Source organism: Oncorhynchus clarkii, chromosome 28 (genome assembly GCF_045791955.1).
Source record: "Oncorhynchus clarkii lewisi isolate Uvic-CL-2024 chromosome 28, UVic_Ocla_1.0, whole genome shotgun sequence".
NCBI classification, from domain to species: domain Eukaryota; kingdom Metazoa; phylum Chordata; class Actinopteri; order Salmoniformes; family Salmonidae; genus Oncorhynchus; species Oncorhynchus clarkii.
Window position 1 is genome coordinate 45869235 of NC_092174.1, and position 26595 is coordinate 45895829.

The 26595-nt window shown below is 43.2% G+C and overlaps 1 protein-coding gene across 1 annotated transcript; it reads left to right on the top strand.

Annotated features, from left to right (window-relative positions):
- The first annotated feature begins 5606 nt into the window (after positions 1-5606).
- Positions 5607-18660, top strand: LOC139386797 (transmembrane protein 200A-like). The gene is made up of 6 exons (XM_071132603.1): positions 5607-5732; positions 6061-6317; positions 6576-7063; positions 10744-10951; positions 11276-11483; positions 18238-18660. The coding sequence occupies exons 1-6, from the start codon at positions 5607-5609 to the stop codon at positions 18658-18660; spliced, it is 1710 nt and encodes a 569-aa protein (XP_070988704.1).
- Positions 18661-26595: the final 7935 nt, after the last annotated feature.

Below are 26595 nucleotides of genomic sequence, written 5' to 3' on the forward strand. Positions count from 1 at the left end.
GCCCACCTAACCCGGAATCCAGCTGCACCAATGTGTCGGAGGAAACACAGTTCGACTGATGACCGAAGTCAGCCTGCAGGCGCCCCCCGGCCCTCCCCTAACCCGGATGACGCTGGGCCAATTGTGCGCCGCCCTATGGGACTCCCGGTCACGGCTGGTAATGACACAGCCCGGGTTTGAACCACAGGCTGTATTGATACCACAACACTGCGATACAGCACCACTCAGGAGGCCTATTTTTTTTATATATATATATTTTATATAAATATATAAAAAATTGGTGTGTGTGTGTCAATTTCGACCCACCCAACTAAAGAAGGGTCCAGCCCATCTGGCTTTTGCCAGAATTGCCAAATGGCCAATCTGCCCCCTGGCCGATTGTTGATTTAACTGTCAGTGAAAAGCATCTAATATATATAATATATATATATATATAATATATAATATACATCTAATACAGGTTTAGCCGTGTCGCAATATTTTTAAATACAATTGCAGTACAAAAATACAATGGAAAAACACTGAAGCCGAAGAAAAAATCTCTAACCTGTCTTTAGTTAGGCTATATCAAATTTCTCAACTCACAAAAGGGTATTGAGCAAACAGTAGCTTATGTTTTTGTCACTATAGCAGAGAGCTTCCATATTCCCGGGTGAATGCGCATATTTACTGTCTTCATCATTGGGTGAGTCTGTGCTCTTTTTTTTTAGGACAATAATTTCCTCCTTCAGGCTTGACAGATCCTACAATAGGTGTCCCTTTTTATAGACCTCGATTAGACGGTTGCATTCAAGACCAGGTAAGAAAAAGGAAAAAAAGATAGATCTCAGTTTGTCAGAGTCTGCAGAGTAGCCCTACCTTGTCATTTTTTGTTGTTGTGGTATAACAGATTCTGCTATTGCCTGTAGTCATAGAGAGTAAAGCGTGGCCTGAAATGTGTTTATAAAAGGCCGCATTCTTCACAGATTTTTATGGGCTCCTCCTATAGTTGGAGCTCTGAGTGCAAATAAAGGAAAATGTTTCATTCATTAGATTGAATCCATCAATTCATTAGATGTGATGATTATGCTTTTATTTATTTAGTGATTTTTGTATTTGCTTTAAACTATGCAACAATCAATTGTTAATAATGCATCTGTCCACATAAAAGTGTTTTAACTCTGATCTTTCAAATAAAAAGCATGAGCTGGCGCATACCCGGAGAAGTTATTTTGAGTAGAGATGCTTACTAACGAATAAACTTTAAACTATAAAATAAATAGAGTCGCTCTATTATCTATATTTAAACTCCCAATAATTGAATGGGTAAACCACCAACTTTTAGCCATCTTGCAGAAAAGTATTTTTAATGCAAAAATGGAGCTTCCTTATGGCCTGTTGAGCTCTCTTTCAGCACCTTGGTCTAGTGCATCGAGGACGTCATCCCCACAGTGACCGTACATATCCCAACCAGAAGCCATGGAATACAGGCAACATTCGAATTGAACTGCCGCTTTCAAGGTGCGGGACTAGCTAAGAAATTCTGCTATGCCCTCCGACGAACCATCAAACAGGCAAAGCGCCAATACAGGACTAAGATTGAATCGTACTACACCGACTCCGACGCTCGTCTTATGTGGCAGGGCTTGCAAACTATTACAAACTACAAAGGGAAGCACGGCCGCGAGCTGCCCAGTGACATGAGCCTACCAGACGAGCTAAATCCCTTTTATTCTCGCTTCGAGGCAAGCAACACCGAAACATGCATGATAGCATCAGCTGTTCCGGACGACTGTGTGATCACGCTCTCGGTAGCCGATGTGAGTAAGACCTTTAAACAGGTCAATATACACAAAGTCTCAGGGCCAGATGGATTACCAGGACGTGTGCTCCGGGGATGTGCAGACCAACTGGCAAGTGTCTTCACTGACATTTTCAACATGTCCCTGATTGAGTCTGTAATACCAGCATGTTTCAAGCAGACCACCACAGTCCATGTGCCCAGTGTCATGACGTTGGCCTGGGGGTAGGTTTATGACAGTCATAAATACCTCTTCCGCCCTTTGTCCTCCCTCTACCCTACTGATGTGAAATTTGAAAACCCCTTGGTTAACATAGAGATTCTGGGAACATCAGATGGTGGTAGGAAATGAACTATATTCTGGTATTCTTTCAATGAGGATGATGTCAAAGAGTGTAAGTATAGTCAAGTATAGTATAGTATAGTCTCTCTCTCTCTCTCTCTCTCTCTCTCTCTCTCTCTCTCTCTCTCTCTCTCTCTCTCTCTCACACCAAAGTGATCTTCCGCCCACATAGTCTCTCTTCAGTGCAGGTTGACTGTCTGTTCCCAACAGCCATCTGGGCATATCTCCTATCTATCTAAGATTATCTTTCTGCATATGCTATATTGTTCCTACTTCAGAATCCATCGGAGCCCCAGTTCCCAGGCAGATTCCAAGGATTTGGAAGTCTACAGAAAGAGATAGAGAGTAGAAAGAAGGGGAGCTTAAATCAATAAATAAAGACAAATACCCAATCATTCTTCTCCTTCACTCTACTTCATTATTCTCCTTCATTCTACTTCATTCTTCTACTTCACTCTCCTTCATTCTTCTCCTTCACTCTACTTCATTCTTCTCCTTCACTCTACTTCATTCTTCTCCTTCACTCTACTTCATTCTTCTACTTCACTCTCCTTCATTCTTCTCCTTCATTCTTCTCCTTCATTCTTCTCCTTCACTCTCCTTCATTCTTCTCCTTCATTCTTCTCCTTCATTCTTCTCCTTCACTCTCCTTCATTCTTCTCCTTCATTCTTCTCCTTCATTCTTCTCCTTCATTCTTCTCCTTCACTCTCCTTCATTCTTCTCCTTCATTCTTCTCCTTCATTCTTCTCCTTCACTCTCCTTCATTCTTCTCCTTCATTCTCCTTCATTCTTCTCCTTCATTCTCCTTCATTCTTCTCCTTCATTCTCCTTCATTCTTCTCCTTCACTCTCCTTCCTTCTTCTCCTTCATTCTCCTTCATTCTTCTCCTTCATTCTCCTTCATTCTTCTCCTTCATTCTCCTTCATTCTTCTCCTTCATTCTCCTTCATTCTTCTCCTTCATTCTCCTTAATTCTTCTCCTTCATTCTCCTTCATTCTTCTCCTTCATTCTCCTTCATTCTTCTCCTTCACTCTACTTCATTCTTCTCCTTCATTCTTCTCCTTCACTCTACTTCATTCTCCTCCTTCATTCTTCTCATTCCCTCTCCTTCATTCTTCTCCTTCACTCTACTTCATTCTTCTCCTTCACTCTTCTTCTTCTTCACTCTTCTTCTTCTTCTACTTCATTCTTCTCCTTCATTCTTCTCCTTCACTCTATTTCATTCTTCTCCTTCACTCTACTTCATTATTCTCCTTCTTCTTCTTCTTCACTCTTCTTCTTCTTCTTCTTCTACTTCATTATTCTCCTTCATTATTCTCCTTCACTCTACTTCATTCCTCTCCTTAATTCTTCTCCTTCACTCTACTTCATTCTTCTCCTTCACTCTACTTCTTTCTTCTCCTTCACTCTACTTCTTCACTCTTCTCCTTCTTCTTCTTCTTCTTCTTCACTCTTCTTCTTCTTCTTCTTCTTCTTCTTCATTCTTCTCCTTCACTCTACCTCTTCACTGTACTTCTTCACTCTTCTCCTTCACTCTACTTCTTCACTCTTCTCCTTCTTCTTCTTCTCCTTCTTCTTCTCCTTCACTCTTCTTCATTCTTCCTCTTCACTCTTCTTCTTCTTCTCCTTGATTCTTCTTCTTCACTCTTCTCCTTCTTCTTCTCCTTCACTCTTCTTCATTCTTCTTCTTCACTCTTCTTCTTCTTCTCCTTGATTCTTCTTCTCCTTCACTCTTCTTCTTCTTCTCCTTCACTCTTCTTCTTCTTCTCCTTCACTCTTCTTCATTCTTCTTCATTCTTCTTCTTCACTCTTCTCCTTCGTCTTCTTCTTCTCCTTGATTCTTCTTCTCCTTCACTCTTCTTCTTCTTCTCCTTCACTCTTCGTCTTCTCCTTCACTCTTCTTCTTCTTCTCCTTCACTCTACTTCTTCACTCTACTTCTTCACTCTTCTTTATTCTTCTTTTTCATTCTTCTTCAATCTTCTTATTCACTCTTCTTCTTCACTCTTCTTCTTCACTCTTCTTCATTCTTCTTCTTCACCCTCATATATTAATAGCACAATCAGCACCTCTATCCCTGCGTTATATGAATGTCAGACAATCAAAATCAAATTGAATATTCAAATCCTTCTATGAATAAAATGTCCCTATAATTGCTGCTGTGAATAATCATTAGTGTAATAAGTTATTCATCAATGTGAACCCTAGAACGGAGAAAATTAGGATAATGAGGGGGATTATATTGAGGGATTCAAGGTTGGACCAGGCATGAAGACAATCTTGCTGTGTTCCAAATGGTACCTTATCTTGTTGAAATGATATGAAAACGAAGTTGATTCAAACCAGTGTGAAGAGAGAGAAAACAGAGAGCTAGAAGGAGATGAGATGAGAAGACAGCAGCATACCAGCCTGATGGGTGGTCGTCTGGACGCAAGGGTTTGTGTCTGTAAATACAAAGAGGGTTTCAGAGGGTTGATTTAGCATCATACTGACTATATGGGGCTGCAGGGTAGACTAGTGGTTAGAGTGTAGGGTCGGCAGGTAGCCTAGTGGTTAGAGTGTTGGGGGGGCAGGTAGCCTAGTGGTTAGAGTGTAGGAGCGGCAGGTAGCCTAGTGGTTAGAGTGTAGGGACTGCAGGGTAGACTAGTGGTTAGAGTGTAGGGGCAGCAGGGTAGACTAGTGGTTAGAGTGTAGGCGGGGCAGGTAGCCTAGTGTTTAGAGTGGACGGCCAGCAGGTAGCCTAGTGGTTAGAGTGTAGGGGAAGGGCGGTAGGTAGCCTAGTGGTTAGAGTGTAGGGGCTGCGGTGGAGACTAGTGGTTAGATTGTAGGGATGGAAGGTACCCTAGTGGTTAGAGTGTAGGGACGGCAGGTAGCCTAGTGGTTAGAGTGTAGGGGGGGCAGGTAGCCTAGTGGTTAGAGTGTAGGGGCGGCAGGTAGTCTAGTGGTTAGAGTGTAGGGGCGGCAGGTAGTCTAGTGGTTAGAGTGTAGGGGCAGCAGGGTAGACTAGTGGTTAGAGTGTAGGCGGGGCAGGTAGCCTAGTGGTTAGAGTGTAGGGGCGGCAGGTAGCCTAGTGGTTAGAGCGTTGGACTTGTAACCGAAAGGCTGCAAGATCAATTCCCCTCAGCTGACAAGGTAAAAATCTGTTGTTCTGCCCCTGAACAGGCAGTTAACCCACTGTTCCTAGGCCATCATTGAAAATAAGAATGTGTTCTTAATTTAACATCCTTGTGGTTCTCTGTCTAAGCAACACAGTTTTCAGGACTCATTCTATCAATCCATATTTTTTTTTAGATGCATTTTGTGGTGGTAGGCAGGATGTATCCATCCTTTTGGGGATGTATTGAGGAACTACATTTTATCCTTCAGAGAACAAAGTCACTGTTTCTGTGTTTGTTTTAATTCAATACAACTGACTCTCCTCCCTTCCCCTGCCTCTTCCCCCCCAGGTTGATTGACAAGCCCGTCGTCCAATCAAATCGTCGCCATGATCGCCACGGGCGGTCTGCTGCGTATGAACCGGCGCCAAGACTCCCAGCGATCTAAGAACCACGCTGAGAACCAGAGGAAGAGGAAACAAGCAGAGAGGAAGAAGAGGAATGATGTGGTAGTGGTGGGTAGCGTGATGAACTACAAACTACAGTACCCATAATGCTATGTTGTATTGTATCTGGTTTTATCTTAGGTTACATCCCAATAATCTCGCCTTTCTCCTAATATGTGCAGTTGTCTTCTTCACTTCTCTTCATGGATCTGAAAGGAAATTATTGGTATATGGAAACTCCCTCTAGCCTAAAACTTTTAAATACTTTTACATTTGTGGGAGGTAGTGAACAAGTGCACACTTTTAAGGAGGAAGGAGAGATTATTGGGACGCATTCTTAGATGTTCCAGAAGCTAACATGGTAATGATGTTCTGTCTGTATCTTTTATGAATTCAGGTGAAGGGGAAACTCAACCTGTGTTCCCCATCTGGGCTGGTGGCTGCGGTGGGGGTAGTGGTGTTGATGCTGGGGATAGCCATGGCTGTACTGGGCTACTGGCCACATGAAGGCCACAGCCAAGGGTATGCATCCGGGGTATCACCAGGGGAGGAGCGGAGAGACAACGGCAGGATGAGCTACTCCAAGAGCCCCCTGGTGTCTGTCACCTGGAGCAATAACAAGGATAACAACACAGCCAACCTGACTGTTGGGGAGTTGACCAACCAGACTGTTGGGGAGTTGACCAACCAGACTGTTGGGGAGTTGACCAACCAGACTGTTGGGGAGTTGACCAACCTAACTGTTGAAGAGTTGACCAACCAGACTGTTGGGGAGTTGACCAACCAGACTGTTGAGGAGTTGACCAACCAGACTGTTGGGGAGTTGACCAACCAGACGAGTGCTGAGTTGACAAATCAGATGAGTGATGCTATGAATGGAAGTGTTCCTCAACCTGTATCTGTGTCGACAAGTCCTCGTCCTCCCTCAGGGGGGTTTCTCTCTGAGTTCCTGGACAGCTACCTCTACTCAGACAACTTGAAGGTGTTTGGGCCCTTAGTGATGGGGATTGGCATCTTCCTCTTCATCTGCGCTAACGCCGTGCTTCACGAGAACAGAGACCAGAAGACCAAAGTCATCAACCTCAGAGATATCTACTCCACGGTCATCGACCTCCACATCACACGGACCAAGGACTACTCACCGATTAACGGACTGGTGAACTATGTGCAGTCCAGGGGCAGTGTGGACATAAATTCGGGTTCGTTCCATCCTGGCGAGATGCTAGAGCACAGTCCTTGGCCCTCCACTACCGTGTCAAGCCACCAGGGGGAGATAGGTAGCAGTGAGCAGCAGTATAGACGACCGTCAGTGGCGGGCCGGCAGCGGAGCTGGTCCAGAGACAACCAGACGTTCACGGAAAGTGTGTATAGCATCTACAGAGACCAGAAGCGCAGGTACAGTAGACCTACAAGTCTGTTGTTTTAAAATGTGTGATTTTGTCTGCATGTACAGTACCAGTCAAAATGTGACACACCTACTCATTCCAGAGTTTTTATTTATTTATTTTTTTACTATTTTCTACATTGTAGTATAATAGTGTGAATATCAAAACTATGAAATAACATGGAATCATGTAGTAAACAAAAAAGTGTTAAACAAATTAAAATGTATTTTATATTTGAGATTATTCGAAGTATCCACCAGCCTTGGACTACAGCTTTGCACACACTTGGCATTCTCTCAACCAGCTTCGTGAGTTAGTCACCTGGAATGTATTTAAATTAGCAGGTGTGCCTTGTTGAAAGTTAATTTGTGGAATTGATTTCCTTGTTATTGCGTTTGAGCCAATCAGTTGTGTTGTGACAAGGTAGGGGTGGTATACAGAAGATAGTCCTCTTTGGTAAAATACAGAGTCCATTTTATGGCAAGAACAGCTCAAATAAGCAAAGAGCAACAACTGTCAATCATTACTTTAAGTCATGAAGGTCAGTCAATCCCGAAAATGTCAAGACCTTTGAAAGTTTCTTCAAGTGCAGTCACAAAAACCATCATCCGCTATGATGAAACTGGCTCTCATGAGGACCGCCACAGGAAAGGAAGACCCTGAGTTACCTCTACTCTAAGTTCAGTAGAGTTACCAGCGACAGAAATTGCAGCCCAAATAAATGCTTCACAGAGTTTAAGTAACAGACACATCTCCACATCAACTGTTCAGAGGAGACTGTGTGAATCAGGCCTTCATGGTCGAATTGCTGCAAAGAAGCCACTACTATTTTATTTTATTTAACCTTTATTTAACTAGGCAAGTCAGTTAAGAACACATTCTTATTTACAATGACGGCCTACCCGGGCCAAACCCAGGCGACGCTTGGCCAATTGTGTGCCGCCCTATGGGACTCCCATACAGCCCAGGATTGAACCAGGCTCTGTAGTGATGCATCTAGTACTTAAATGCAGTGCCTTAGACCGCTGTGCCACTCATGAGGACACCAATAAGATGAAGAGTTGCTTGGGCCAAGAAACACGAGCAATGGACATTAGACTGGTGGAAATCTGTCCTTTGGTCAGATGAGTCCAAATTTGAGATTTTTGGTTCCAAACGCTGTATGAGACGCAGAGTAGGTGAACAGATGTCCTCCACTTGTGTGGTCCCCACCGTGAAGCATGGAGGAGGAGGTGTGATGGTGCTTTGCTGGTGACACTGTCTGTGATTTAATTAGAATTCAAGGCACACTTACCCAGCATGGCTACCACAGCATTCTGCAGTGATATTCCATCCCATCTGGTTTGTGCTTAGTGGGACTATCGTTTGTTTTTCAACAGGATAATGACCCAACACATCTTCAGGCTGTGCTCAGAATATGTGGGAACTCCTTCAAGGCTGTTGGAAAAGCATTCCTCATGAAGCTGGTTGAGAGAGTGCCAAGAGTGTGCAAAGCTGTCATCGAGGCAAAGGGTGGCTACTTGGTAGAATCTAAAATCTAAATTTTTGTAGTTACTACGTGATTCCATATGTGTAGTTTTGATGTCTTCACTCTTATTCTACAATGTAGAAAATAGTAAAAAAAAATAAAGAAAGAAAACCATTGAATGAGTAGGTGTGTCCAAACTTTTGACTGGTTATATATTTTTTATAGTCTCGTTCAACCATCCTGATTACACAAGATCACATTCTTATAACTGGTGGCAGGTGTTTTTTATTATAAACATTTGGAATATTAATGGTATTATACGCAATTTTACATTCAGAAAGTATTCAGACCACTTGACTTTTTTCACATTTTGTTACATTACAGCCTTTTTCTAAAATTGATTAAATACATGTTTTTCCCCATCAATCTACACACAATACAAAGCGAAAACAGGTTTTATACATTTTTATATAATAGAAAATAATAATAATAGACATATTTACTTAAGTTTTCAGACCCTTTGCCATGAGACTCGAAATTGAGCTCAAATTAACGTTACATTATCTGGTGGACATTCCTGCAGTCAGCATGTCAATTGCACGTTCCCTCCAAACCTGAGACATCTGTGGTATTGTGTTGTGTGACAAAACTGCACATTTTATAGTGGCTTTTCATTGTCCCCAGCACAAGGTGCACCTGTGTAATGATCATGCTGTTTTATCAGCTTCTTGATATGCCACACCTGTCAGGTGGATGGATTATCTTTGCAGAGATAAATGCTCACTAACAGGGATGTAAACAAATTCGTGGACAGAATTTGAAAGAAATGTTTTTTTGTGCATATGAAACATTTCTGGGATCTTTCATTTCAGTTTATGAAACATGGGACCAACACTTTACATGTTGCGTTTATATTTTTGTTCAGTATAATTCCGAGACTCCAGGAATTGTGGTCCTCAAGAGCTTTTGGCTGATTTGGTGGTTCCAGGAACAAAAAAGGTTTGGAGTTGACGCTCTCAATATGTGTAGATTAGATTCTGATCCTCACAATGCGTGTAGATCAGATTCTGTTCCTCTAGATGTGTGTAGATCAGATTCTGTTCCTCTAGATGTGTGTAGATCAGATTCTGTTCCTCTAGATGTGTGTAGATCAGATTCTGTTCCTCTAGATGCGTGTAGATCAGATTCTGTTCCTCTAGATGCGTGTAGATCAGATTCTATTTTTATAGATGTGTGTAGATCAGATTCTGTTCCTCTAGATGTGTGTAGATCAGATTATGTTCCTCTAGATGTGTGTAGATCAGATTCTGTTCCTCTCAATGTGTGTAGATCAGATTCTGTTCCTCTAGATATGTGTAGATCAGATTCTGTTCCTCTAGATGTGTGTAGATCAGATTCTGTTTTTATAGATGTGTGTATATCAGATTCTGTTCCTCTAGATGTGTAGATCAGATTCTGTTTTTATAGATATGTGTAGATCAGATTCTGTTCCTCTAGATGTGTGTAGATCAGATTCCGTTCCTCTAGATATGTGCAGATCAGATTCTGTTTTTATGGATATGTGCAGATCAGATTCTGTTCCTCTAGATATGTGCAGATCAGATTCTGTTCCTCTAGATATGTGCAGATCAGATTCTGTTTTTATAGATATGTGCAGATCAGATTCTGTTCCTCTAGATGTGTGCAGATCAGATTCTGTTTTTATAGATGTGTGCAGATCAGATTCTTGCTCTGGCATGATCCGGATGATCGAATGAGGCTACATTGTATGTTGTTTTTGTATGCTGCAAAATGCATTGCCTCATTGAGGACATAAACGTTTTCTAATCTATTCTAAACTAATGCTGTTTTCATGTTTTAATCAGGTGGACCAGGCGCCCCGAGGGGATAAATAAAGCTGTATTGAATTTACCTGAAATAAAGTTTTCTAATCTTATTTTATCTAATCTAATCAGGTGTTCAGAGCAGACACCCTACCCCAGACAGTGGGACTCAGAGCAGGCCTCGTGCCCCAGGCAGTGGGACTCAGAGCAGGCCTCGTACCCCAGGCAGTGGGACTCAGAGCAGGCCTCGTGCCCCAGGCAGTGGGACTCAGAGCAGGCCTCGTACCGCAGACAGCGGGACTCAGAGCAGGCTTCGTACCCCAGGCAGTGGGACTCAGAGAAGGCTTCGTACCGCAGACAGCGGGACTCAGAGCAGGCCTCGTACTACAGACAGCGGGACTCAGAGCAGGCCTCGTACCCCAGGCAGTGGGAGGGTACAGCATCCATTGTCAGTTCTTCTTTTAACGTCTTCACCCTCCCGATCATCACACTTAACAACGGTGCAGTGGAGGAGGGGGGACAGGAGGGGGGACAGGAGGGGGGACAGGCCGAGAGAGAGGAGGAAGTGATTACAGATGTCAAGGATTTTAGTGGAAATGGGATTGAGCAAGAGCAAGTAGCAGGTTATAGTCAAAGTCTGGATAATACAGAGAATAATTCTTCAAGGAGGACCTCGATGAATCCCCAAGAATCCTATAGTCAATGTCTGGGTACTAAAGAGAAGGATTCTTCAAGGAGGACCTCGATGAATCCCCAAGAATCCTATAGTCAATGTCTTGGTACTAAAGAGAAGGATTCTTCAAGAAGGACCTCGAGGAATCCCCTGGAATATGAGGGTGGTACCGTCATGACCCTAACTGAACCAGATGAGGCGCTACAAGGACAGACCCTCACCCCACAGGGCCCCCGGCTGTTCCCTCCTTCTCCCGTTTTCAGGGCGACGACGGGGATGGGATCTCGCCTGTCACTCAACTCCCTCTCCAGCCCAGGGGTCGACCAGCCCCAGTCGGCACGACGATGCAGCCTCACCGTGGCCGTCTGTCGTCAAGGCGACCGGGCTCGTCGGTTCAGCTGTACGCGTCTGGAGCGTTCAAACAGTAAGGGATACATCAAACTGGAAACCGTGGACGGAGATTCCTTCGAGGTACCAGATGTAGTGACTTCCTGTGTGCCTGACTCGAATCAGGAAGAAGAAGTAGTAGCAGACGAGGTAGCAGAAGCAGCTCAAGGAAAAAGAGAGAGGGTGACTGTCACCCTTAGCTCTTCTTTAACAGAACTATAGACAGATCTGTCTCAATCGTCATGTCGATCTCTTTAGACAGTGATCAAAACTGACCAATAGAGTCAAGGTACAGCCAAAAGGAACTCAGGAGAGGAGAATCAAATGAACTCACAACAAATCAACTCTAGACAGATCTCTACACAGAACTCTAGAACTATCTCTTTGTGTCTCATCATTGTAGATGGATGTCATAGTCAGTAGAAGACAGGGATCAAAACTGACCTATAGAGTCAAGGTGCAGCCAGAAGGATGTCAGGAGATCAGGGAGAAGGAGAGAGAGAGAGAGAGAGAGAGAGAGAGAGAGACAGAGAGAGAGACAGAGGGAGAGAGAGAGAGACAGAGAGAGACAGAGAGAGACAGAGAGAGACAGAGAGAGAGAGAGAAAGAGAGAGAGAGAGACAGAGAGAGAGAGAGACAGAGAGAGACAGAGAGAGACAGAGAGAGACAGAGAGAGACCGAGAGACAGAGAGAGAGAGAGAGAGAGAGAGAAGGAGAGAACAGGAGAGGGTGAGAGAGACACAGAGAGAGAGAGACAGAGAGAGACAGAGACACAGAGACACAGAGACACAGAGACACAGAGACAGAGAAGGAGAAGGAGATGGAGAGAGGAGAGAGACATGGTGTCCCCAGAAAGTGATCAGGGAGAGAGACGGGAAAGAAGAGGGAGAAAGAGAAGGTGTGATGGGAATAGCCCCCACTTCTTCAACAGAGTTGTAATTTTCAACACCAATTAGGGTCCCCTGGAGAACATGGACCGAAAACTATGGTTCCTACAGAACTATAGACAGAACTGTGTCCGGTCATTTCTATGTAAGCGATAAACAACAATGGTCTGTACATTTCTATGTAAAATATACCACGATGCATTGAAGCAGTATATTATAGATATACTGTAGCAGTCAAACGTTTGGACACACCTACTCATTCCAGGGTTTTTTTTAATAAATGCTTCACAGAGTTTAGGTAACAGACACATCTCAACATCAACTGTTCAGAGGAGAATTGCGTGAATCAGGCCTTCATGGTTGAATTGCTGCAAAGAAACCACTACTAAAGGACACCAATAAGAAGAAGAGACTTGCTTGGGCCAAGAAACACGAGCAATGGACATTAGACCGGTGGAAATCTGTCCTTTGGTCTGATGAGTGATTCCATATGTGTTATTTCATAGTTTTGATGTCTTCACTATTATTCTACAATGTTGAAAATAGTAAAAATATATATATATTAAAAACCTTGAATGAGTAGGTGTGTCCAAACTTTTGACTGGGACAAAGTACCCTTTCATTTGTGATTGAGGCATTTTCTGTAGCTGGGTCTATTACAGGTCTATACAGGTCTATACAGGTCTATTACAGGTCTATACAGGTCTATACAGGTCTATACAGGTGTATACAGGTCTACACAGGTGTATACAGGTGTATACAGGTCAATACAGGTCTATACAGGTCTATACAGGTCTATTACAGGTATATACAGGTATATACAGGTCTATACAGGTCTATACAGGTCTATACAGGTGTATACAGGTCTACACAGGTGTATACAGGTGTATACAGGTCTACACAGGTGTATACAGGTCAATACAGGTCTATACAGGTCTATACAGGTCTATACAGGTGTATACAGGTCTATAGAGGTGTATACAGGTGTATATAGGTGTATATAGGTCTATACAGGTGTATACAGGTGTATACAGGTGTATACAGGTCTATACAGGTGTATACAGGTGTATATAGATGTATATAGGTGTATACAGGTGTATACAGGTGTATATAGGTGTATACAGGTGTATACAGATGTATACAGGTCTATACAGGTGTGTACAGGTCTATACAGGTGTATACAGGTCTATACAGGTGTATACAGGTCTATACAGGTGTATACAGGTGTATATAGGTGTATATAGGTCTATACAGGTGTATACAGGTCTATACAGGTGTATACAGGTGTATATAGGTGTATATAGGTCTATACAGGTGTATACAGGTATACAGATCTATACAGGTGTATACAGGTATGCAGATCTATACAGGTGTATACAGGTGTGTACAGGTCTATACAGGTGTATACAGGTGTATATAGGTGTATATAGGTCTATACAGGTGTATACAGGTATACAGATCTATACAGGTGTATACAGGTATGCAGATCTATACAGGTGTATACAGGTGTGTACAGGTCTATACAGGTGTATACAGGTCTATACAGGTGTATACAGGTCTATACAGGTGTATACAGGTGTATATAGGTGTATACAGGTCTATACAGGTGTATACAGATCTATACAGGTGTATACAGGTGTATACAGGTGTATATAGGTGTATACAGGTCTATACAGGTGTATACAGGTCTATACAGGTGTATACAGGAGTATATAGGTGTATACAGGTCTATACAGGTGTATATAGGTGTATACAGGTCTATACAGGTGTATACAGGTATACAGATCTATACAGGTGTATACAGGTGTGTATAGGTGTATATAGGTCTATACAGGTGTATACAGGTGTATACAGGTATATACAGGTGTATACAGGTCTATACAGGTGTATACAGGTCTATAGAGGTCTATACAGGTGTATAGAGGTGTATACAGGTCTATACAGGTGTATACAGGTGTATACAGGTCTATACAGGTGTATACAGGTGTATACAGGTGTATACAGGTCTATACAGGTGTATACAGGTGTATACAGGTCTATACAGGTCTATAGAGGTCTATACAGGTGTATACAGGTGTATACAGGTCTATACAGGTGTATACAGGTCTATACAGGTGTATACATGAGAGCCCTTATCAGGAAGCCCTGGGGAAACAGTGTTTCAGAATAACAACACTTGAAAGACTCAATATTCAGATCAAACTATTCTATTTTTTTTGTAGCAACAGCAAATACTTTCGATATAAAAAAAAAACGTAGATACTATTATTAACAAACAAAAATGTTGTGTAGATTTGAATAGCACCTATTTGAAAGGAAAATGTTTTGTATAACTGTAAGGAATACTAGAATAAATGATGATGTTGTGAAATCTTCTTCCTGTTGTAGATAAAACTAAAGTTTTATTTTAGATAGGTGTTGTTATAAGGTTAATAGCTGTCAGAAATTCAGATAGAATATAGTTCAGATTTGATTAAAATGAAGTTGACTGTTGGACCATGTTTAATTATGAATGAATAAAGTGGCATATAGTTGAGACAATAAAACATGTCAATCTTTGTTTTTGTGTTATTGCTTTCCCTATAACAGCAGAAATATTAACGTTTACATTCACTCTCTGTCGCTCTCTCCTCCCCCACTCACTCACTCACTCCCTCCCCCCCCCCCCTCTCTCCCCTGCCCCCCTCTCTCTCTCTCTCTCTCTCCCCTACCCCCCTATCTCTCTCTCCCCTGCCCCCCTCTCTCTCCCCTGCCCCCCTCTCTCTCTCCCCTGCCCCCCCTCTCTCTCTCCCCTGCCTCCCCCCCTCTCTCTCTCCCCTGACCCCCCTCTCTCTCTCCCCTGCCCCCCCCCCCCTCTCTCTCCCCTGCCCCCCCCTCTCTCTCTCTCCCCTACCCCCTCTCTCTCAGCACATGATTGTTCATCAGTCTCTCATGGCCATCTAGTGGTGACAATGTGTTGTTGCTTTTCATGCCGACCTGGAGCCACCACTTTGTGGTTGTTCTTTTAACTAACAGGCTCGGTCCCAATGGAAGACTTTGTAGCGTTTATTACTTTGGTAACAGCCCAAATGGAGAGTCAAAATAATAACTCAGGCATCGTTGTGAGTGCAGCTGGTACTCAGGCATCGTTGTGAGTGCAGCTGGGACTCAGGCATCGTTGTGAGTGCAGCTGGGACTCAGGCATCGTTGTGTGTGCAGCTGGGACTCAGGCATCGTTGTGAGTGCAGCTGGGACTCATGCATCGTTGTGAGTGCAGCTGGGACTCAGGCATCGTTGTGTGTGCAGCTGGGACTCAGGCATCGTTGTGAGTGCAGCTGGGACTCAGGCATCGTTGTGAGTGCAGCTGGGACTCAGGCATCGTTGTGAGTGCAGCTGGGACTCAGGCATCGTTGTGAGTGCAGCTGGGACTCAGGCATCGTTGTGAGTGCAGCTGGGACTCAGGCATCGTTGTGAGTGCAGCTGGTACTCAGGCATCGTTGTGAGTGCAGCTGGGACTCAGGCATCGTTGTGAGTGCAGCTGGGACTCAGACTACTTTATCACTGACCTCAACCCAGAGTCTCTCAGAGCGTTCACAGTCAGCCCACCAACACCCCTATCAGACCACAGCAAAATCACAGTCGACTTGAACAGAGCAATGCTCAATCATGAGGCATCAAAGCCAAAGGAACTGAATAATATTAAGAAATTCTACAGATGGAAGGAATGTCGTGTGGAAACCAAACAAAAAACAATTAGGCAACAACAAATTCAATCCCTTTTAGACAACTTCCTGGGTAAAACGTTCCACTGTAATAGTGAAGGTGTAAACTTGTCAGTAGAAAACCTGAACAGTATATTTGACCTCTCAGCTTCCCTATCAAATCTAAAAATTTCAAACAGAAAACCAAAGAAAATGAACAACAATGACAAATGGTTTGATGAAGAATGCAAAAACCTAAGAAATAAATGGAGAAACCAGTCCAACCAAAAACATAGAGACCCGGAAAACCTGAGTCTACGCCTTCACTATGGTGAATCACTAAAACAATAGAGAAATTCACTACGGACAAAGAAGGAGCAGCACGTCAGAAATCAGCTCAATGTAATTGAAGAATCCACAGACTCTAACCACTTCTAGAAAACTCTAAACAAACAACACGAAGAGATATCTATCCAAAATGGAGATGTATGTGTAAACCACTTTTCCAATCTCTTTGCAAAAACACATACATGATCAAATACAAATCTTAGAATCAATTATTAAAGACGACCAGAACCCACTGGATTCCAGAACCCACTGGATTCCAGAACACACAGGATTCCAGAACCCACTGGATTCCAGAACCCACTGGATTCCAGAACCCACTGGATTCTCCAATTACCTTGAATGAACTACAGGACAAAATAAAACCCTCCAACCCAAAAGGCCTGTGGTATTGATGATATCCTCAATGAAATTATACAATATACAGACAACAAATTCCAATTGGCTATACTAAAACTCTTTAACATCATCCTCAGCTCTGGTATCTTCCCCAATATACGGAACCAATGACTGATCGCCCCAATCCACAAAAGTGGAGACAAATTTGACCCAATAACTACCGTGGGATACGCGTCAACAGTAACCTTGGGAAAATACTCTTCATTATCATTAACAAGAGACTCGTACATTTCCTCAGTGAAAACAATGTACTGAGAAAATGTAAAATTACCATACAACAGACCACGTATTCACCCTGTATAAGCTAATTGATTAACAAACTAACCAAAACAAAGGCCAAATCTTCTCATGCTTTGTTGATTTAAAAAAAAAAGCGTTTGACTCAATTTTGCATGAGGGTCTGCTATACAAATTGATGTAATGTTGAGTTGGGGGAAGAGCATACAACATTCTAAAATCCATATAGACAAACCACAAAGTTAGCAAAAAACACACACATCTCTTTCCACAAGGCTGTGGGGTGAGACAGGGATCCAGCTTAAGCCCCACCCTCTTCAACATATATATCAACGAATTGGCAAGGGCACTAGAACAGTCTGCAGCACCCGGCCTCCCCCTACTAGAATCTGAAGTCAAATGTCTACTGTTTGCTGATGATCTGGTACTTCTGTCCCCAACAAAGGAGGGCCTACAGCAGCACCTAGATATTCTGCACAGATTCTGACAGACCTGGGCCCTGACAGACCTGGGCCCTGACAGACCTGGGCCCAGACAGACTTGGGCCCAGACAGACTTGGGCCCTGACAGACAGATAGGACATATAGGAGAAAGCCCTGCCTTCAGCCTGTTTGCTTAGAAATTCTAGGGACAATAAGGAGGCCTGCGTCTTGTGACCATAGCTTACTAGAACATTCATCTATGTTTTGTCTGAGTTTAAAAGTAAAACATTTTTGCCACCATCCACTTTATTATGTCTGAAACACAGGCTTCCAGGGAGGGCAATTTTGGAACTTCACCATGTTTCATCTATATGTACTGCTGTATGTCACCCGCATAGCAGTGAAAGTTGACATTGTGTTTCTGAATGACATCACTAAGAGGTAGAACATAAGAAAACAATAGTGGTCCTAAAACGGATCCTTGAGGAACACGGAAACTTACAACTCCTGTTTGGTAGAGTGCCATTTCCGTTCCAATTTTCTGGAAGCTTGCTTCAGGACTTTGGTATTTTTTGTGTACCAGGGAGCTAATTTCTTGTGACAATTGTTGTTTGTTTTTAGAGGTGAAACAGCATCTAGGGTATTACGCAAGTTTAAATTTAGATCTTCGGTTAGGTGGTTAACTGATCTTGTACTCCGACTTCCTTGGGTAGGTGGAGGGAGTCTGAAAGGGCATCTAGGTTGCCCAAGAATTTATAGCACAGCTTTTGATAATCCTTTGTTGAGGTCTGAGAAAAAAATGGTGGTACGATTGTCCAGGATTATGAGGAAAAACATTTAGATCCACAATGTTTATTCCACCGGACAGAACCGGCTGCCTGGCCTGCACCCTGCTGCCTGGTCTGCACCCTGCTGCCTGGCCTGCACCCTGCTGCCTGGCCTGCACCCTGCTGCCTGGCCTGCACCCTGCTGCCTGGCCTGCACCCTGCTGCCTGGCCAGCACCCTGCTGCCTGGTCTGCACCCTGCTGCCTGGCCAGCACCCTGCTGCCTGGTCTGCACCCTGCTGCCTGGCCAGCACCCTGCTGCCTGGCCTGCACCCTGCTGCCTGGCCTGCACCCTGCTGCCTGGCCTGCACCCTGCTGCCTGGCCTGCACCCTGCTGCCAGGCCAGCACCCTGCTGTCTGGCCTGCACCCTGCTGCCTGGCCTGCACCCTGCTGCCTGGCCTGCACCCTGCTGCCTGGCCTGCACCCTGCTGCCTGGCCTGCACCCTATCTCATTGTGGAGCTTGAGGAGTTAACGCCCTGTCTATATTCATAGATAAGATGAGAGCATCCTTCTGGCAGGCAGACTTGGTCCTCTTTGTGGGTGAGTCCCAGAACGAGGGTCAATTATCTACAAATTCGATCTTTTGGGAGGGGCAGAAAACAGTTTTCATCCAGCGACTGAGTTGTGAGACTCTGCTGTAGAGCTCATCACTCCCCCTAACTGGGAGTGACAATTATTCGATGCCGATACATCTTTCTAGCTAATTTACATGCCTAAAACCAGCACTGTCTTCAGATTAGCCTTTACATTGGTTGCCCTACACCCTGGTAGACAGTGTATGACCGCTAGATTATTATTTTTAAGTCCAATAATATTGTCACATGCTGGGACATTTTATTTAACTAGTCAAGTCAGTTAAGACCAAATTCTTACTTACAATGATGGCCTAAAGGGGAACAGTGGGTTAACTGCCTTGTTCAAAGGCAGAGCAACACATTTTTACCTTGTCAGCTCAGGGATTCGATCCAGCAACCTTTCAGTTACTGGCCCAACGCGCTAACCACTAGGCCTGGTCTTGTCTGCTGATTACAGTGGAACTGACGCTGTGAGTACCCGAGGCACTAGGCAGGGTAGCCTAGTGGTTAGAGTGGAGGGGCGGCAGGGTAGCCTAGTGGTTAGAGTGGAGGGGCGGCAGGGTAGCCTAGTGGTTAGAGTGGAGGGGTGGCAGGGTAGCCTAGTGGTTAGAGTGGAGGGGTGGCAGGGTCATGTGGCATGTGTTGATATCAGACCTTTTAATACATCACAACACATCGGGCCTTTTAATACAATACAACACATCAGGCCTTTTAATACATCACAACACATCAGGCCTTTTAATACATTATCACACATCAGGCCTTTTAATACATTATTACACATCAGGCCTTTTAATACATTATTACACATCAGGCCTTTTAATACATCACAACACATCAGGCCTTTTAATACATTATTACACATCAGGCCTTTTAATACATTATTACACATCAGGCCTTTTAATACATTATTACACATCAGGCCTTTTAATACAATACAACACATCAGGCCTTTTAATACATTATTACACATCAGGCCTTTTAATACATTATTACACATCAGGCCTTTTAATACATTACAACACATCAGGCCTTTTAATACATTATTACACATCAGGCCTTTTAATACATTACAACACATCAGACCTTTTAATACATCACAACACATCAGGCCTTTTAATACATTATTACACATCAGGCCTTTTGATACATCACAACACTTCAGGCCTTTTAATACATTATTACACATCAGGCCTTTTAATACATCACAACACATCAGGCCTTTTAATACATCACAACACATCAGGCCTTTTAATACATCACAACACTTCAGGCCTTTTAATACATCACAACACTTCAGGCCTTTTAATACATTATTACACATCAGGCCTTTTAATACATCACAACACATCAGGCCTTTTGATACATCACAACACATCAGGCCTTTTAATACATCACAACACATCAGGCCTTTTGATACATCACAACACTTCAGGCCTTTTAATACATCACAACACTTCAGGCCTTTTGATACATCACAACACATCAGGCCTTTTAATACATCACAACACATCAGGCCTTTTGATACATTACAACACATCAGGCCTTTTAATACATCACAACACATCAGGCCTTTTAATACATCACAACACATCAGGCCTTTTAATACATCACAACACATCAGGCCTTTTAATACATCACAACACATCAGGCCTTTTAATACATTATTACACATCAGGCCTTTTAATACATTACAACACATCAGGCCTTTTAATACATTATTACACATCAGGCCTTTTAATACATCACAACACATCAGGCCTTTTAATACATCACAACACATCAGGCCTTTTAATACAATACAACACATCAGGCCTTTTAATACATCACAACACATCAGGCCTTTTAATACATTATTACACATCAGGCCTTTTAATACATTATTACACATCAGGCCTTTTAATACATCACAACACATCAGGCCTTTTAATACATTATTACACATCAGGCCTTTTGATACAACATCACAACACATCAGGCCTTTTGATACATTACAACACATCAGGCATTTTAATACATTATTACACATCAGGCCTTTTAATACATTATTACACATCAGGCCTTTTAATACATTATTACACATCAGGCCTTTTAATACATCACAACACATCAGGCCTTTTAATACATCACAACACATCAGGCCTTTTAATACATTATTACACATCAGGCCTTTTAATACATTATTACACATCAGGCCTTTTAATACATTATTACACATCAGGCCTTTTAATACATCACAACACATCAGGCCTTTTAATACATCACAACACATCAGGCCTTTTAATACAACACTCAACGTGTTTGCATGCATGCATGCATGCACACACACACACACACACACACACACACACACACACACACACACTGACTGAAAGACCATGACACCAAGGTTCTTGTGGTCAAGAGAAATGTTTAAACATTTAACCATGAGCTATTTCAAAATGATTTGGCTGTTGTACCCTGGGAGCTGATTTATCTAGAGGGTGATTTAAATCACACTACAGAATGTTTTATTTATTTCCTCACTGAGGTAATGGACCATCATGCATCAGTAAGAAAGAGTACAGTTGGTGCTCGTCCATCTCCATGGATTGATGATGAAGTGTCACGTTCTGACCTTAGTTCTTTTATTTATGTCTTTGTTTTAGTATGGTCAGGGTGTGAGTTGGGTGGGTTGTCTATGTTCCGTTTTCAATGTTGTGGTTTTGTGTTTGGCCTGGTATGGTTCTCAATCAGAGGCAGGTGTCGTTAGTTGTCTCTGATTGAGAATCATGCTTAGGTAGCGTTTTCCCACTTGTGTTTCGTGGGTGATTATTTTCTGTTATGTGTCTGTCACCTTTCAGAACTGTTTAGTTTCTCCTTAGTTATTTTGTTTAGTGTTCTCTGTTTAATAAATATAATGATGAACACTTACCACGCTGCGTTTTGGTCCTCACCTCATTCCAACGACGAGCGTCACATGAATTGGGAGAGGCTTTTTCTCAAAGAAATATGGCAAAAGTCTTAGCAGCCAAATCTGAACTAGAAAAATTGATGAACAGAATTATATAACTTTACGTAATTATGAAACTTTAAATTGAATTAAATTAAATTAAATTGAATCGTAAGAAACAATGCTTTTAGTGATTCCAAAAAGGTATGGAACACAGTTAAACAAAGGGACTGCCGAGATAAATCACTTCCATAATCGCTTCGAGGCAAGCAACACTGAGGCATGCATGAGATCATCAGCTGTTCCGGACGACTTAAACAGGTCAACATACACAAGGCTGCGGGGCCAGACGGATTACCAGAACGTGTGCTCCGGGCATGTGCTGACCAACTGGCAGGTGTCTTCACTGACATTTTCAACATGTCCCTGATTGAGTCTGTAATACCAACATGTTTCAAGCAGACCACCATAGTCCCTGTGCCCAAGAACACTAAGGCAACCTGCCTAAATGACTACAGACCTGTAGCGCTCATGTCTGTAGCCATTAAGTGCTTTGAAAGGCTGGTAATGGCTCACATCAACACCATTATCTCAGAAACTCTAGACCCACTCCAATTTGCATACCGCTCTAACAGATCCACAGATGATGAAATCTCTATTGCACTCCAATTTGCCCTTTCCCACCTGGACAAAAGGAACACCTATGTGAGAATGCTATTCATAGACTACAGCTCAGCGTTCAACACCATATTGCCCTCAAAGCTCATCACTAAGATAAGGATTCTTGGACTAAACACTCCCTCTGCAACTGGATCCTGGACTTCCTGACAGGCTGCCCCCATGTGGTAAGGGTAGGTAGTAACACATCTGCCATGCTGATCCTCAACAGTGGAGCTCCCCAGGGGTGCGTGCTCAGTCCCCTCCTGTACTCCCTGTTCACCAACGACTGCATGGCCATGCACGACTCCAACACCATCATTAAGTTTGCTTGATGACACAACAGGGATTGGCCTGATCACCGACAACGACGAGACAGCCTATAAGGGAGGAGGTCAGAGACCTGGCCTGGTGGTGCCAGAATAACAACCTATCCCTCAACGTAACCAAGACTAATGAGATGATTGTGGACTACAGGGAAAGGAGGTCCGAGCATTCTCATCGACGGGGCTGTAGTGGAGCAGGTTGAGAGCTTCAAGTACCTTGGCGTCCACATCAACAACAAACTAGAATGGCCCAAACACACCAAGACAGTCGTAAAGAGGGTACGACAAAACCTATTCCCCCTCAGGAAACTAAAAATATTTGGCATGGGTCCTCAGATCCTCAAAAGGTTCTACAGCTGCAACATCGAGAGCATCCAGACTGGTTGCATCACTGCCTGGTACGGCAATTGCTCGGCCTCCGACAATTCTACTCTCCTCTATTCTACTCTATTCTACTGTGTTCTACTCTATTCTACTCTATTATACTCTATTCCATCTCATATTGCACAAATGAACAGCTAACCTGGTTTCACGGCACAACGCCTCTCCCCTATTTTACCCAGATAGTTTGTGTGTGTATTGGTATTGATATGTAGGGTACGTGTGCCTTTTTACATTGATTTGGTTATTAATGTAGTTCGGTCCTTGAGCTGTTCTTGTCTATTAATGTTCTGTATTATGTTTCATGTTTTGTGTGGACCCCCAGGAAGAGTAGCTGCTGCTTTTGCAGCTAATGGGGATAATAATTAAATAATTAAATAATAATAAAATACCAACACATATTATATTCTACTCTACCCTACTCTACCCTACCCTAGTCTACGCTACGCTACCCTACTCTACTCTACCCTACTCTACTCTACTCTACCCTACTCTACTCTACCCTACTCTACTCTACTCTACTCTACGCTACCCTACCCTACTCTACTCTACTCTACTCTACTCTACCCTACCCTACTCTACTGTACTCTACTCTACCCTACCCTACTCTACTCTACGCTACCCTACTCTACTCTACGCTACCCTACTCTACTCTACCCTACCCTACTCTACCCTACCCTACTCTACTCTACGCTACGCTACCCTACTCTACTCTACCCTACTCTACTCTACTCTACTCTACCCTAATGTACTCTATCCTACTCTACTCTACTTTATCCTACTCTACTCTATCCTACTCTACTCTATCCTATCCTACCCTACCACACCCTACCCTACCCTACCCTACTGTATCCTACTCTACTCTATCCTACTCTATCCTATCCTACCCTACCACACCCTACCCTACCCTACCCTACTGTATCCTACTCCACCCTACTCTACTCTATCCTACTCTATTCTATTATGTTCTACTCTATTCCACTCGATTCTACTATATTATATTCTGTTCTACTCTACTGTGTGTGTGTTGACTTATTGAACTATATTAAACCAACAATAATTTGACCAACTGAACTACCATTGCTTTTATACATAGTCACGGCTCTAGGATCACTCTTAGATCAGTTATAGTGCCCACTACTCCCAAATTATTACCCTGGCTGTCCATCTATCCCAGAATCCCTAGCTGAGCTGCGTCTCTGACAGTCTAAGTCTGCTGGTGAAGAGAGACTCTGATGCTGTAGCAGGATCACAATCAAGAAGAAGCAACCGCAACTAAACTACAACCACGGATATTTTGCTCACGCAGTACCGGACGGACAGAGAAGGCACTACACCGGTAATGACATTACTATACATTTGACCGGATACTTTTTTCTACTCTGTTGATGTCAAACCGATTGGAAGGAATATTGTCTGGTATGTTGTGAATATTTGTGTTGGTCCTTTTATTTTGCATGTCAAGAAGACGAAGGTTTCCTGACCACATCACCCGAAGTCAGAATGACAGCAAACTGGCATGAAAATGGTTTTCTGTTTTGTAAAACTAGTCATGCGGCATAGCCAAAACGACATGGTAGATGTTTATTACGTGTTTGGTACAACCTTTCTGGCGCGCTATATTGTAACTGTGCGCAACATTGTAAGGGTTGCTTCGCTAATTGATCTCGTAGTCTGTAGAATTTCATTTACGACATTGTTATGCTTCTTCGGTGTATGTTGACTTTGCGAAAAGCACTTGTCAAACCGTTAAGCCTGATACTTCATCAAATCATCTTCCCGAAAAAACATTTTTAGGTAGGAGAAGGGTAGTATATTGTTTTGGGGCAAGGTTACTCGTCATTGATGTCAACTACATATTATGTCGAATAAACTACAGCCATTGAGATCCTATTAAATTACTAGAGCGGTTATGTCGGTAACCAGTTTATAATAGCAATACGGCACCTCAGGGGTTTGTGGTATATGGCCAATATACCACCCTAAGTCCTATATCCAGGCACTCCGCATTGCGTCGTGCATAGACCAGCCCATAGCTGTGTGTGCTATATTGACCATATACCACCCCCCCCCCCCCCCCCCCCCCCCCCCTCGAACCTTATTGCTTAATTATTCCATGTAGTTGGAAAGACAACAGATACATATGTATCAGATGACTGAAGTGAACAACAAACCCTACTCTGATGTAGCATCTACACAGGACTATCTCTCTGGTACAGCAAGGTAGTCAGAGACATTACATATACAAGACCGTTCAAAAGTTTGGGGTCACTTAGTTTGCGGTTCTTGTTTTTGAAAGAAAAGCACATTTCTTGTCCATTAAAATAACATCAAATTGATCAGAAATACAGTGTAGACATTATTAATGTTGTAAATTACTATTGTAGCTGGAAACGGCTGATTTTTTTATTGAATATCTATATTAGCATACAGAGGCCCATTGTCAGCAATCATCACTCCTGTGTTCCAATGGCACTTTGTGTTAGCTAATCCAGTTTTAAAAGGCTAATTGATGATTAGAAAACCCTTTTGCAATTATGTTAGCACAACTGAAAACTGTTGTCCTTATTACAGAAGTAATAAAACTGGCCTTCTTTAGACTAGTTGAGTATCTGGAGCATCAACATTTGTGGGTTCGATTACAAGCTCAGATTGGCCAGTAACAAAGACTTTCTTCTGAAACTCGTCAGTCTGTTCTTGTTCTGAGAAATGAAGGCTATTCCATGTGACTTTCTAGGCAGAGTTGCAAAGAAAAAGCCATTTCTTAGACTGGCCAATAAAAATAAAAGATTAAGATGAGCAAAAGAACAAAGACACTGGACAGAGGAACTCTGCCTAGAATGCCAGCATCCCGGAGTCACCTCTTCACTGTTGACATGGAGACTGGACAGAGGAACTCTGCTTAGAATGCCAGCATCCCGTAGTCGCCTCTTCACTGTTGACATGGAGACTGGACAGAGGAACTCTGCCTAGAAGGCCAGCATCCCGGAGTCACCTCTTCACTGTTGACATGGAGACTGGACAGAGGAACTCTGCCTAGAAGGCCAGCATCCCGGAGTCACCTCTTCACTGTTGACATGGAGACTGGACAGAGGAACTCTGCCTAGAAGGCCAGCATCCCGGAGTCACCTCTTCACTGTTGACATGGAGACTGGACAGAGGAACTCTGCCTAGAAGGCCAGCATCCCGGAGTCACCTCTTCACTGTTGACATGGAGACTGGACAGAGGAACTCTGCTTAGAATGCCAGCATCCCGTAGTCGCCTCTTCACTGTTGACATGGAGACTGGACAGAGGAACTCTGCGTAGAAGGCCAGCATCCCGGAGTCGCCTCTTCACTGTTGACATGGAGACTGGACAGAGGAACTCTGCCTAGAAGGCCAGCATCCCGGAGTCGCCTCTTCACTGTTGACGTTGAGACTGGACAGAGGAACTCTGCCTAGAAGGCCAGCATCCCGGAGTCACCTCTTCACTGTTGACATGGAGACTGGACAGAGGAACTCTGCCTAGAAGGCCAGCATCCCGTAGT